The 15586-nt window shown below is 42.4% G+C and overlaps 1 protein-coding gene across 5 annotated transcripts in view; it reads right to left on the bottom strand.

Annotated features, from left to right (window-relative positions):
* The window catches only part of SPATA6 (spermatogenesis associated 6), a 264385-nt gene that overhangs the window by 220452 nt on the left and 28347 nt on the right, over positions 1-15586 (bottom strand). For 3 of the 5 annotated variants that reach the window (XM_069642233.1, XM_069642235.1, XM_069642231.1), the window contains exon 2: positions 3771-4055. In XM_069642233.1, coding sequence (XP_069498334.1) covers positions 3771-4040 — 270 coding nt within the window. In that variant the 5' untranslated portion in view covers positions 4041-4055. Of the gene's footprint in view, positions 1-3770; positions 4056-7802; positions 7824-15586 lie in introns of those variants that run through there. The other 2 variants (XM_069642234.1, XM_069642232.1) reach the window with 2 other exon arrangements.

The following is a 15586-nucleotide window of genomic DNA, read 5'->3' as shown; positions in this document are numbered from 1 at the left end:
CTTGCCTATCACGGAAGCCTTGTAGTCCATTGTAGTCTTCTAGGACTTTGTTATGGTTAAAGGGAACATTCCGAACTATTTACTTAAACAAATGGAAAAATTGGAACACATACCAGACCCTTGGAGTGCAGCACAGATATTAGGATTGTAGTGTACCCATTTGTTCCAAAACAATAGATTAGTCTGGCTTACAGCCCAGACATTCAAACTGAACGTGAAATTCTGTTCATTACTGTCAATATATGCTCACCGCATAAATACATTTTGCTATGTACATCCAGCATGGCTACTGACTGCACGGCTTGAGCCATCTGAATTCCAGCATGGCAAAAATACATATCAGCGGTGGTTGGTTACACACAGGCGAGGGTGGGTGTGGGGCTGGGCACACAGAGGGATGAAGGTGCATACTGGCCCCATTCTAAAACTAAGCAGTGACAAAAGGCACTCACTTTCCAAGTCATCGGAGAGTAAATGAGGCTGTCAAAGACAGGCATACAGTGTTATGCCTGTCCCAACACCTCCATCCAGACTCTGAGGGAATTTTGTTTTTTTGATGGTGGTGGCAGAATGGGAGTTATGTTTCCCCCTCCCTTTTCTCCTCCGCCTTCAAAATCCCCATGGTTTTAGGTTAGCGTCACATTTTCATGCTGACGTAAAACCAATCAATTCCTATGGATTACGCCTTGTATTTACACCAGCAAAAAGCAGGGGGAATCCATAGCAATCCATTGTAAGCAATGCCTGCACATGTGAAGGGGTGGCACCATTTACTCATTTTGCACTGTAGAGTGAAAAGGGGAGGCGTAAAGGTCTTCCACCGCCATTTTCCACCTCCCTTTTGCACTTTGCAGTACAAATGATGTAAATTGTCCAGAGTGGTCCTTTTTGCATGTAAATGCAAATTGTAAGCAATCCCCTCTGGGTAATTTACGTATATGAAAATGAGCTGCAATGAGTTTAGATATCATTAAAAGATTAGCTATCGCACTATCACTGGGGAGGTTTTCAAGAGCAGAAAATTGACCCCAGGCATGCTCAAGACAGTCAGGAAAAACATTCTCTCCAAAGGAAAATGTGTTATCTTAGTCAGGATAGGGACACATGTTTTGGAAAATCCTAAAATCCTGAAAGATCTATGTTGGAATAGGATATGCTGGGGAATTGGAAGGCTTCAAAGCCTAGTGTCAACTTCAGTACTAGGAACCATTATATTTAAAAAAAAAAACAGAACCTGGGAGTCAGATTTCTGATAATTATGGGCATCTCCTCCTCTGCATCATTGAAGAAAGGAGATCTGTTCTGTGTATCATTACACAGTATGGCAGACAGATTCATAAACCTAGTGGTGGTAAGAGGTTGAAAGGTCCTGTAGTGCTTTAAATAAGATTCTGGTAGTACAAAAATGTTAAACCCCAAATAAGGCTTGACGATATTGTATCAAATCTGATTCAGAGTGTGCATTATTCACCTCAAGATAGTATTTACATCACTTACGTTTCTTAGGCCCTGCTTTTAGAGATTTTATTTTTACTGTGCCACAGAACTAAGGGGCTCGCTCTCCCTTTTGATTCTGTATGTTTCTACTGGGGCTACAGAATACAATGCAAGTGTTGTAGTATTATATTTTGGAACCAATTCCTCAGATTTAAGTGACATGTAGTCATTATCTAGCAAATGATAAAATTACATGGCACTTAAAAATGCAACCAAGGGAGGATGTTGGCCTGGAAGGGTGATCTATTGAACGACATGAGAAAATGGGCAGTCAAGGAAATGGGTAGTGGTTGAGAAGGTTTGGATAAGCAACCCCCTACTTGCAATGTTCTGTAGAGAATAACCATGGATGTGAGTGGATCCTAAAGAAATGGCAGGAGGACAAATATGTCAATTCTGTAAAGGCCCTGCTGAATGGATGAGATGTTCTCTAGGTGACTATTAAAATCACAGAGGAACAAACATTTTCCCTGTTTGCTACTCAGATCTGCTAGGATATATTATAGTTGGCCAATATGTAGTGCAGAAGAGGTGGAAGCAAAGTAACATTGAACGGCATTATACCAACTTGATCTGGCAATTGCACATAAGCAGTGAGGATATTAAGCAAATAAGCTCAACTGGGCATGTGATTATTGATACAGCAATTTCCTTCTGGGCAATTTAGCAAATCCCTTCCAACACCTGTTGGGTTAGGGAATGTGAAATATTTAATAATCAGTAGGATTCATGGCCACAATGGCTAGACCAGAAAGATCAGTCAAGTGGGTTTATTATAAAACTCAAATCAGCCTGCGTTTTACAAATGTAATCATACATGCAAGGAGCATTGTTGACTGAAGACCTACAATTTAAGAAACTGCATCAGATCTATAGGAGGTGGGAAAACACAATGCCCAAGTATTTAATTTGGGGTAGAATATTAGGGACAGGAGTCCCTCCTCAAGGATATATTATAGTTGGCCAATATGTAGTGCAGAAGAGGTGGAAGCAAAGTAACATTGAACGGCATTATACCAACTTGATCCGGCAATTGCACGTAAGCAGTGAGGATATTAAGCAAATAAGCTCAACTGGGCATGTGATTATTGATACAGCAATTTCCTTCTGGGCAATTTAGCAAATCCCTTCCAACACCTGTTGGGTTAGGGAATGTGAAATATTTAATAATCAGTAGGATTCATGGCCACAATGGCTAGACCAGAAAGATCAGTCAAGTGGGTTTACTATAAAACTCAAATCAGCCTGCGTTTTACAAACGTAATCATACATGCAAGAGCATTGTTGACTGAAGACCTACAATTTAAGAAACTGTGCATTAGATCTATAGGAGGTGGGAAAACACAATGCCTAAGTATTTAATTTGGGGTAGAATATTAGGGACAGGAGTACCTCCTCAATGTCTTAACAATATCAGTAATCCTGAATATAGAGGAGCCATGGCGAGGCCTGCTGGTTAGTCTGAGCCGAATGGAGCAGGCGCAAACAGGTGTTATTCTTGTTTCAACGTCCATTTCCAGTGCATCAAGTACAAGCACCCCTAAAGGGAGAACAAACACTAAAAAGGGGAGTCTTTCAACTGAATGGTTGCCAGTGGTGTCCCCTGTGCCGTCGGTGCAGCATGCAGCTTGGAAGGATTACCCCTGATAGGGGCACGCACCATGTGCAGTTCTCTTTCTACCTTCGGTGACTTGCATCAACCAGTTAATTTCTATGGGCCAACACTGGCAAATGATAGCGGGCTGTTGGTGAATGAGAAATGGTGTGCTATGTGTATGGGGAGAACTGGAGAGGTAACTGTTTATGCATGGCTAGTGGCCTGCAACTTTAAATGTGTAACGTTGCTTTATGCCTCACTAAAGGTCCAGTTAAACTATGATAACTTGTGTGAATATTATGACCGTTTGTGGCCACATGTTATAATATTGATAATATTCTGAAGTTATTTAAATAACATATTCTCAGTTGTTAGTTTTGAACAACTTTACGATAAAGAATATACTTTTATATATCTATTGTGAGGACATTCATTTAATTCTCCTTATCAAATGTGTTTACTGAACCTTTCAAACAACCTTTCTCCCGAACAGTGCCCTTGACTTCCCTCGCATTTATCACTTAGAGAGTCAGGATAACTAAGTGGAAACATCCTGTAAACCCATTATGGCAATATATCTGGGCCCTAGAAATAATGCCGAAGAAAAATCTCTCAAACAGCAGTCAATGATATCAAACATACGCAATGATACCAACATTGTGACAGTAACACATACATGTCTTACTACAAATGGAGGTTTGGTGTCCGTTTCTTTTTTGAACTCGTATGGCCCCAGATTCAAGTGAGACAGTCTTTGTCTGGCGTCATCCGAAAGCTCGCACATACGTCTTTTCGTGTATGGCGAAGGGGATCGGGATTTGGAGGCTACTGTGGGCTGTTCATAGCTTCTTGTTTTCACAGGAGGGTGTTTTTTATCAGAACACCCAGCCTCTTTCCTGAATGTATCGGTCTGCTGATATCTTATCACTGGTGTTGAATGATGCATCTTTCCCAAAGAATCCTATAAATAAAAAAAGTTAAATAGGTTTAAAGGTGGAGTGACGGCATAACTGAAACATGTACACAATTCTGACTGCAGTAAAACATTAATACAATTCCTCGAAATATGTGGACACAAGGGACAGATGGAGTCTTGGTTGTGGATGGGGTATGAGTGTTCTAGTTGGCCATACAGGTAAAGTCCCTGATTATTCTGAGGCACCTCTGACTTACACAAGAAACGTCTCCGCATTAACCCACCAGAGTAATACCCATGCAATTCTTATCTGTGATACCTTTGAGGCAATTCAGGCCTCACAATGTGAAATCGCCCCTAGCCACTGGCTAGTGATAAAGGCTTCTTGGCAAATAAGAAATGGTGTGCTCTGTGTATGTGGGGAATTGAGGTGGCAAGTGACTTTATGCCTGGCTAGTAGCAGGCAACTTGAACTTTCCCCCCCTGGACAATTGATACAGCTGGCTATGGCACCCTATTGTTAATTCTCTCCTCTATGAGAGAGACAAGTTACACCTGTAAAGACAAAACGGCTCCCTTTATTGTCAGAGTGCATACATACATTAATCACTGTTTTTTTTAATAATACAAGTGTAAATTAAAATGTCAGAATAAAAATGATTGGCCGGAGCAGGAGTGTAAAAAGTATGCAACAGGGTAGCAAAACAGGTCTAACCTTGAAAATCAATACAACACAAACAAAAGTGTTGTGTGGCAAACACGTCTGGCTTTAAACATGGTGGCAGTGCCCAGCATTCACCTATACAAAGCCAACACTATTTTATCAATGTTGGCTTTTAATGAACTGTCTGAGGAGAGAAGATACTCCGCTTGAAAAATAAAAAGTGGTGAACATAGCTGCAAGCAGCAAGGTACAGTGGATGGAAGGCCCAGCCTTAAGCCAGGTGATGTCACGAGTAGGCACCGGAGGGACAAGAGCGAAAACAGTAGAGAAGAGCATTCTCCCACCAATATTAGGGTATTTATCAGGTAAGTTACCCTTTAAAAAGTAATAACGCTAAACATCTAAGGTCAACCTTTTCGATGCAGTGTGTGTTCTACAACAGATGCAGGCACATCTTTAATGCAAAATAATGCAGACAGTTCCAATTTTGCACCAGATGCCTTGGGTGCAACAAAAACAATGATTAAACATCAAGGGCTAGAAAAATTACAGAGGAAGCAAATGCCACCTGATGTAAACCAGTCTTAATTGTAAAGCATCTCTTTTGTTAGCCTCAGCCTTTAATAAAGATAATTAGAAAAGACGGAACGGCAATACGAAATGTCAAACAGATAGCATTTGCATGTCTGACAATTCAATTACAGAAGATTACTTTGCTTTTGTACAATCATTAAGGATGGACTTTTTTTTTTTAATGCTCCCTGGCTGCAGTCTTCATGAGAATTTCAAGCACCTTACCATGCTGCAACTGCATTAAAAGCCCATCAATTGCACATAAGGTTTGCAACAAACACCCACGTTTCCTTATGATCAATTGCTTCTACACATAGTGATTCATCTCAGAAAACATGTCATATTGTGAAAAAACATATGCTTGAAAGGAGTGTCAGACAGACTTAATAGAGATATAAAATGTCTAGTAGAAATAAAATGCAAGTGACATATAATGCAAATTATCTGTTACATTTGGCCAAAAGGTGATTATGGTGGCAAATTCTATATCTTCATTAATTTTGCTGGAAAAAGTCAAACCACAGGTTACAAGCATTAAGCATCTTAAGGTCGACCTTTAAGCAAAACTAATTTGCATTACCCAATGCACTTTTAATTATAAACAGTTCAAAATTAAGGAATGTCTGACATAATATTCTGAACATAGTAGACAAGATTTGGCAGCAGATTTCACTCAGACATTCCCGTTGCTTACTTTTCCATTCTCTGTGTGAGCAGGTTTTGTTGGTGATGTGCATAAGGGCATGGCATGGGGTACAACTGTGATGGGAGGACAGGATGCCCGCTCCACACTAGCTACCTCTATTGCTCTGAGCACTAGCAACGTATACATTGCACACACAACAATACAAAATAATAAAAGAGACACCAAATAATTCACATGAGACAAATAAATAAACCAATACTTACAATGGATTTTTTAAAAAAAAACATGTATAGGATAGGCATCAAAGCAGCAAAACTGAGGCTTACCTAGTAGTTGCTTTAAAAGATCAAAACATTTCTGCAAATTAGTGTTTGAAGAACCATCAATGGAAATAAAACTAAAAAGGACGCTGTTCGTAGAAGTATTTTTTACTATGTCTATTGCTATTGCCAATGATTACTTTTAATGCATGCACTGGATTTCGCTAACAAGACAGGGATACAGACCAACAAAAATACTTGAACTAACCCAAAATTGAAGACCGTTGCTTTGTGCCAATGAAGATTACTCGGCCTCATTAAAGGTTTGGTGGTATCTTGCTGGTAAATAAATCTGGCGAGATACCATCAAACGGTAATACCGTTACCGCCACTTGGTCTGACGGAATTACCGGCACATTACAAGTGGCAGTAAGTGCTGGAATTCCCCATTCCACGGAGTACCATTGGACTCCATGGGGGGAATTGCAGGTATTACCCGTGCCGGTAATAGCAGCATTTTCTGGTGGTGGTGTGCCGGAAATCCCAGCAGCTCGGAGCTGCTGGGAAATCCGGCCACCCCATCCAACAAACAACTTGGAGATTGCTGGTACGGTAACATGCTGGTACGCGGTCCTACCGGTATGTTATTACTGCACCGGCACACTCATAATAAGGTCCAATGTTATGTTGCTCTGCACTACTGAAATGTAGTGAGGCATCTGGTTGCTAGTCAGATGCTCACCTTTAAAAAATCATGAGCATACATGCAATATTGTGCTTCTTCCGTTGCCCCTTGTCAGGCAAGAATTGAAGTAGTAACCCTGTGGGAGACTACACAACCCTTGTACTCTTGGTATTAGATAACCCACCTATATGTATAGGCCTGTACTACACAAGTTGGTAGTGTGACTGAGCAGCCAGGCTTATCTCAAGATGGGTAAATGTGAGCTGTAGAGCTGTGGCAATGACATTCACAAATACAAGTAGCCATGTAACACTTATACTCAAGGTTTATGTTATAAATCATTATTTAACAGTAGTTTTTTAAATAATCATTCTTTAAAAAAGGGCAATCGTGTAGCAATCAAATACACTTTAAAATACTTGTTCAGAATCACCACAAAACTATTACTCTTTAGAGATGCTTCTTACACACTTCTCAACACCCTGAGGTGACTTCACTAACTAGGACAATTATGGCATTTACATATCATTAGTACACTTAGCAGATTCTGAGTTTGGTAGAAAGGAACGGTTAAGGGAAGGAAAAGGGTTAAACAGGTTCTCAGAGCATGTGAGCACTTTCGATCTCCGAATGAAGTCTAAATAAAAACCCTTCCCAGCAATAATAGTTAAAAAAACAAATTATCAGCTGCGAGAGACAATCAAAGTCAAATGGGCTAGAAGAGTCTGCAGGGAGCCAAGACAGCCAAAGTCAATTGGAGCACCGTCTATAGAGATGAGGCACTTCTTAGATTAAAAAGTCTTGCACAAAGTTAAAGAGATTGTTGAATAAAATTCACTGTAGGGTCACAAGCTGTTTGTGAAGGTAGATCTGAAATCAACTCTAGCAAAGCAGCCACTGCAAGTCTCAACTGAGAAAGGCAGGCTACAGACAATGGGGTAAGTACCCCAAGTCAGAACAGTACCTTTGTTTAGAAGAAGAGGATCAAGCTGGCTTCTGTCTGGTTGCAGCGATGCAGATCATGGGTTCCTGGGCCTCAGTCGTGGGGACACAAGGGACATCTGGGAACTCCTGAGGCAGCAATTCGGAGGTCGACCGCAGCCATGGGCTCTTTTCGGATCAGCAGCACTTGCTGGTTTCATCGCTCGGTAAACCGCACCACCGCGGATGTTGGACACTAAGTGATTTCAATCTGACACACACCCAAGTCACGCAGTGCACAACTGAAATCCTTATTTATTTTTATCTATAAGTTCAATATTCTGAACGATATACCACTCACATCACACCCTTCTCCTGGAATTTCCCCCCTGCGACCTCCCCGATCACACTGAACCAGGCGTCAGGCTAGTTTGCAAAGGTAAATATTTATGTATTTAAAATGTAATCACAATATATTTTAATAGGTAAACAACAATCACCAATGGGGTGACAGAACACTGAATAATCTCTTTAATACACCAGGAGTCAAAATAATGAGCACAAAAACAATTGCAGCACAGAAAATAATACTTTTGTGTTGGTTTGGTATAGATGGCACTATGGTTAGGGGTTCCCCCTGCAACACCCCTCAACCCCCCCAATAGGAAATTAAATAGATGTGAGGAGGTAGATGAGAGCAGGTATTCAGGAATAGCACAAATCAAGCAGAATGTCACTCCCACCTCCCCCTTCAAACACAAGAGAAAAACGGAATTGACTTTTCAGCTGTCAGCATGTCTTTGAAATTGTCTTTAGAATTGACTGGGCAAAAACACCAACTATGGTCAAAAATACTTTAATTATTATAAATTCCTATGGGAGCCGCTTTGAACAGTTTCACACAATCACAAACAATGATTTATTTAGTCAAAAGAAAACATTTGAAATCTCAAAGTCCAAGTTGGAAGCAGTTTAAAACTAATGCACACAAAGTAGAAGTTGAAATTCTGCTTCGATCATAAAAACTGAGGTAGTTACAGAGGTTTCAGTAAAAGACGTTTTGTAAAATAGGCAAGAGAATGGAAAACAGAAATTCAGGTTAGAAATGGCAGGTAGGGATTCTGATGCTATATTAAAGACTACAAAAAGGAGAATGCCACACAGGAAGGTCATTCGCGGCCGCTCATAACAGTTCATGATACTCTAGTTTCCGTTTGGAAATTACTTTTCTTAATCAATAAGAAGTTAGGATTTAGGAACAGATAAGAAAAGAGTCAGCTATTAGGGTCACTTTTCATTCTATTAATACTCACAAAATAAGTTATTAATTTGGACCGTCCGTTCTGGTCATGGATTGGATCTGTCAAGGAAGAACTGCACATACGGCACGGTACTGGATCAGCTATGCCGGTCACCGGATTTGCACAGAATCTGCCCTCCTTGTTTGTGGATATTTCAATCAGCTTGATAGCGAGTTCCTCAGGCAAGCCTTGTGGTGGCAAGCCAGAGAATTTCAGGATACTAGTTCAAAAGGCCTTCTCACACTACAGCGCTTCACTGGGTTGCAAGAATAAGTTTGAGGATTAAGCCTTGCAGAAAGTCAATAGTTCTCTACTACTTGCAAGAGTCTTGGCATCTGGATCTGGAAGGATGTTAAAGCTGGATGTAGAAGGCTGGATCAGAGTGCTTCGCCGGAATCAGGAAAGTGAGCGGATCAGCGAGTCCCTTTGTGTTGTCAGCTGTCTCTATTTATCCTATAAAATGGCATCACAAAATGGATGTATTAGCCGGCTTAACTAAGCCTGCCCCTGTGAGCTGGGATTGGATCAAAACCTCATCTCCGCCTTGCAACTGAGTGATTGGATCAAGGCCGGATGATGTCACATTTTATGGTTTGCTTTACAGTTCTAAGAAACCTTCCTTTAGCTACTAGTACCAAAATTGGATGTCACCCTAAATACATATTTCTACATGGGTCACCTTTACACAAATCACACACAATGATTCCATATTTTATGTAGCATCTGCTCATCAAATTCCTGCAGCTGTGGAATCTTGTTTCACCTTTCTACATAATTTTGTCCTTTTCGCCATGAACACAATTTCCAAATTTCCCGCAAATTACCACAAATGTGCGCGTTTGACCTGGGGATGTGTGTGTACATTTTTACAATTCTAATATTAGTAATAGATTTCACATAAAACCACATATATTGCCATTCCTGTCCTGAACATTTTACACGGTTCTGTCGCCTCTTAAAATGTGCAGCCAAAAATAAGACTAACAGATATGTCCTTATGTACTTGGTATATTTTTCACCACTTTGTATCACAAGTTATGAGTCTTTAAAAATTGCTCTTTGTTCATGCTAAACAGCAAATGGTCCTGCCCCTTTGTCTCCCCCGGCAGTCCCAGAATAGCCCCCTCCTCTTGGAAATCCCTTCCAGGAGCAGTTTACAACTCCCGTTACACCTCTGTTTCCTGGGCTGAAGCTCTGCCATTGTTCCTTCTCTTTCTGTAGACAAAAGTCTTGGCTAACCCACAATTAGAATCTCCCAGTGAGTTTCAGCTGAGAGGATCTTCCCTCCGCCTGGGAGAAATCTGCTTTTCCAGTTCTTGCAGCTCAGCCAGGCTAATTTTTTCTTGATTAAAATCCAGCAAAACCAAACTTATTGCATCAAATCACATAAATACATTACTTCCTTAGCTTTCAATCTGTGGGATCAAAAACAAAACTAAGATCTGTATTCCTTTTAGCAACAATCCTTTTTATGTTTGCTAAGCCAGCAGACTTTTAGTTTAATACTTTGCAGTTTCATCAGGGGATCCTCTGGCAGCTGTCATTCGGTAGCCCAAGGTACTGCACACAGATTTTGACAGGGCCTGTCAGTTTACAGACAATCCAGTTTTCCTGAAGAAATGTTTTGCTCTTCACATTTAGGACTTGTATGTTCGCAATGCTTCATAAGATTACATGAATTTTAGCGCCAAGCAAGATTTTGGATGTTGAAAAGTGCTGTGTTATAGGCATTTTGGAGTTTTTAGCACCTAAGCAAATGTCATTTGTAGGCACATTTTTGAGTTTCAATTGCAAAGTGCTGCTTCTCCCTCTGCACTCTGTTTGCTGGTCATGGAGCCCACTGGCACATTTTCTTTGGTGTGTGCTCTATCCCACCACACATGCACCATGGGTGGCAGGTTGTGCATCCATTCTTTTGGTGTGTTGCAGGACGCGTTTTTTGTAGGTTTTGGCGCGTACAAGAGTTTTGCTGCCATTGTTGCTGCTTCTTGCACCATAACTAGCAGGGTGGTGCCACATTTATTTATTTATTCGCATTTGATGAGTGTGCAACAGCCCAAGGGCATTGTGGCGCTTGTTACGTAAAGTGATCACAACTTAGTTACACATGAAACAAATAGAGACAGGCATGATTGTTATACAGTTGCATTAGACAATTTGGACAAGTTGATGGTAAGTGTTTTAGTTAAAGAGAAGCCTTAAGGTTTTTTTCTGAAAGCCAGGAGAGAAGTTTCTGCTCTCAAGTCAGTGGGGAGTGCATTCCAGAGCTTTGGAGCTATAGAAGGGAAGCCTAACCCTCCTGCTTTGGTCCTGTTAATTTGTGGTACTGTGAGTTGGTTGGTGTAGCCTGATCTAATAGGCTTTGTACAGACATGTCTATGGAGTGAGTCTGAAAGATAGGGTGGTGCTGTAAAGTGATGCGTTCTTTGACCGGGAGCCAGTGAGCGGTCTGTCTTGCTTGTGAGATGTAGTCTCTTTTAGGAATACTTAAGGCTGCTCTTAGTGAGTTATTTTGGGTGATTTGAAGTCTGTTTAGATTTTTTGCAGACCTACCGGCTAAGAGTGCATTGCAGTAGTCGAGCTTTGCTCCTATGGTAGCTCTGGCTATTGAAACCCAATTTTCCTTGGTTAAAAATGGCTCGATGGCGTTGATAAGTTTAGTGCTTAGGGCAGAGGCAGAGACAATGGCGCTGACTTGCTTGTTCATGGAGTGTGTGGTGTCAATGTGGACCCCTAATGTTTTGATGGAAGTTAGGACTGGAATGATGCAGTTATCAATGCTGAAATTGGAATAGAGGGAGTCTAACTTGGATAGCGTGGTGTTTTGTCCAAGGATAAGAATCTCAGTCTTGTCCCCGTTAAGGCTTGGCCATTGGTGACCATCCACTCTTGGATAGGGGCACAGATTTGACTTAATGCTGAGGCATCTTGGTGATAGGAGCCCGTTGGTGAGAGGAGCACCTGGGTATCGTCTACATAGTTTGTATATGTGATCTCAAGTGCATCGAGTTTATCAAAGAGTGGCTTAATGAAGAGGTTGTATAGTGTAGGAGCTGTACATGATCCCTGTGGGACACCACAGTGTATGATGGTGGGGGCTGCATTGGCTATGTTGGAGAAGACTTGCATGGCTCTTCCTTCTAAAAATGAGGTGATCCAGGCTGCAGCTTGGTCTGAGAAATGCACTGAGTGTGTAAGGTGTGTGGTGAGGGTTTTGTGGTCTACAAGATCGAAGGCCGCTGAGAGGTCTAGGAGGAGGAGTAAAGTGGGCTTACAGTTGTCTATGATTTGAGTCATTTGATTTTTTAGATCCAGCAGAGCTGTTTCAGTTCCGTGCCCTTTGCGGAATCCCGACTGTCTATTTCCTAGGATGGAGTTAGTTTCTAGGTATCGGTGGATTTGGCTATGGGCTGCCTTGTCCAAAATTTTAAGGAATGGGACGGTTGTTATTGGCCTGTAGTTGTTGGGCTGTGCAGGGTCTAGTGTAGGCTTTTTTAAAAGGGGGCACACCCATGCTTCTTTAAGGTTGTATGGGATGATGCCAGTCTTAAAAGAAGCATTAATGAATGCAGTAATGAGTGGAGCGAGTGGCTCTGCACAATCCTTGATGGATCTTGGGGTTGCATACATCATCTTTGCATTGTGATGGCTTTAGTTGTTTCAGGATGTCTTTGACTTCTGATTCAGAGATGTTGTTAAAGACGAATTTAGGGACGTTGATGGTTCTGTTGATGGGCAGAGTTTGTGTAGGCTGGTGCAGTTTCTGCAAGGCGTTGTGATGGTCATGGATTTTGCTCTGAAGAAGGTCTATTATTTCACCATGCTTCGTCTTTAATGATCTAATCAGTGGAGATGGTAGTGTCTGAGTTCCTTAAAGATCGTAAAGAGTTCTTTAGAGTGAGAGTTGGTGTCTGATATTCGGCAATTATAGGCTTGGCATTTCGCATTGAAGATGGCATTTTTGTATTTTTTGGCAATAATTTTGAACAGTTCTCTGGTGGTGTCGCAGGGGTTGGCCTGAGGTCTTCTGAGAACCAGGAGTTTGAGTGGAATGACATTTTTTCTTTTCTTTCTTCTAGAGGGGAAATGGTGTTGACTGCGTTAGCAAGGGTGTCTTTAAAAATATCTGCTAAGATGTTGGGGTCTTTCGAGAAAGGCACTGCTAGTCACTGGATGTCAAGAAGGGGTCGAAAATTGTCCAATGTTAACTTTTTTGAGCTTCTAGCGAGCGTGACAGGTTTGTGTGTAATGGTTTTAGTAATAGGAGCAGTGGGGATGGTGAATTGTATACAGCTGTGGTCTGTCCATGGGTAGATGGTGTTTGAGGATATGGTGGAGCCACAGTTGTGGTCAGCCAACCAGTCAAGAATTCTGCCTTTAGAGTGGGTAGGGGTCAGTATTTTCTGGGAGAATTCCATGTCTGTGAGGTCCTTGAGGAATGAGATTGCCTCTTTGTCATTGGGATCGTTAAAACCTAAATTAAGGTCTCCTAGAAGTAAGTTTTCTTTTTTTTTAATATTCTCGCTGACTATGTGGGTGATTTGACTTTGGAAGTCCACCAGGAGACCAGGAGGTCGGTAGATTACATGTATATTGATAGTGTTATTTGGGGAGGAAGACATTTTAGTCGATAGGATGTCTGCATTGCCTTCCCATGGGTGAGGTGTGCGCCTAAGACGGACAGAATCTTTGAAGATCAGAGCTACTCCCCCTCCTATTTTAGATTGGCTATCCTGTTTAAGGATAGAGTAGCCTGTGGGTACGGCTAGAGTTAAGATCAGGCCAGATGCCTCATGTAGCTAAGTTTCTGTGATGGCTAGTATATCTAAGTGGCTGGTGAGGAGGTTGTTTATTTCTAGGACTTGGGTGGTGAGAGACCAGACATGGATTAGGGTGCCTTTGAGGTGCGGTGCTCTGTAGTTTTTGTTGAGGTGCGGCTGTTTAGCACCTTTATGTGTGGGATTGGGTAGATTGGTGTTGTTGTGATTGGGTTTAGTTTATGCCGCTGGCAGCATGGTACTAGTGTGGAGGAAGCGAGGTACATTGTGCGGATTGGTAGGTCTAACAGAAGTGCGAGTTCCTAGTCTGATGTTCCTGTGTGTGGAGAAGGATGTGAGAATCATGGGTAGAGTGTGAATTCTGAGTCTGAGTAGTCTAGCAAGGTAGTTAGGTATATGGGTGGGTGAGTGTGTGGTGTGGTGAGTAGGAAGGTCAGTAGAGGTCTTGGTCATGGTGCGATTAGTAGGACTTGAGGAGTCTAAGCACGGGTATGGTTGCATTATAGCCTAAGGCATGAAGATGTTAGAAAGGAATATTTTAACTAGCGTGCTGGTCAGGTGGTGGAGTGTAGTTAGCATGCTGAAGGTGAGGAGGGAAGGCTAATCCCTGCAGAATCTATACCTGAGATAGAGTGCTGAATGCCCTAAATTATCTGAAGGTAATTAGGATCTTTGACCATACCTTCGGCAATTACAAATGGCTGCTCAGAGATAGAGCTGGCAACACGGATTATGCTAGTACAAACATATTTAGCATTGCAGATAGATAGGCTGCACAGGGCTATAGCTGGCAACACGAGTTATGCTATTTCAAACACATTTTTCATTGCAGATAGGCTGTTCAGGGCTATCGCTGGCAACACGGGTTATGCTAGTTCAAACACATTTAGCATTGCAGATAGGCTGTTCAGGGCTATGGCTGGCAACACGGGTTATGCTGGTTAAGAATACAGGGTGTTCGAGTCCCAGCAGAACATTGATCCACTCACTGCGGTTATGCGTACTTGGAAGTATTTTGGAAGGATAGTTGCCGGACGCTCTCGGTGGCAAACAGGAAATGGCCTTGCTCTTGTGGGCCTTCCTGGCGTGACTTCTGGGATGATATGGGCTCTGACGTTGCTAGGCAACGTTAATAACAAAGTAGCCCGGTGGCCATTTTTTGGTGGATGCGCCTCGCGGCTGAAAGTGAAAATATGGGCAAAATGATGTTGCCTAAACGTAGTGCTGTAGGGGCAGGGTGAGATCAGCTCACCAGCTGGAATGCGCTGTGTGCTCCGTACGGCTGCTCCTGTAGCACGATGGTGCGGCACGCTGCTCCAGCTGATTTGTTGATTTTCGTAGTGTGGAGGCTTCACGTCTCGAGTGTGGCGCTTGGTTGGAGAAGGACTCCTGCCCTCTCGGGGGAGAAGGTAGGAGTGGCTACAGTGGCAAACAGGAAATGGCCTTGCTCTCGTGGGCCTACCTGGCGTGGACCGGCTTCCGCCTGCCGGCCCACGCATAGCACAGCAAAGTGGGTCAATACATCCCACAATACCGATTGGGCTTCCTTCACTCCTTGAGTCCTGCACTCTAGTCAGGCGACTCCAGCTCTGGTTGTCCTGCTTCTGGAGGCTCCTGGGGAGACTCCTGGAACTTCTGGCTGGATTACAGATGTTGCACTCGTACAGGTTACAGCCAGTCGGGGAAAGTGGGCCAGTGGATTTCGTCTCAGGGTTAGTTGGTCCCACTAACACAGGAAAGAAGTCATC

The sequence above is a fragment of the Ambystoma mexicanum genome, chromosome 1q (genome assembly GCF_040938575.1).
Source record: "Ambystoma mexicanum isolate Mex_15411 chromosome 1q, UKY_AmexF1_1, whole genome shotgun sequence".
NCBI lineage: Eukaryota > Metazoa > Chordata > Amphibia > Caudata > Ambystomatidae > Ambystoma > Ambystoma mexicanum.
The sequence above is the reverse complement of the archived record's forward strand: the minus strand, read 5'-3'. Positions and strand labels throughout refer to the sequence as shown.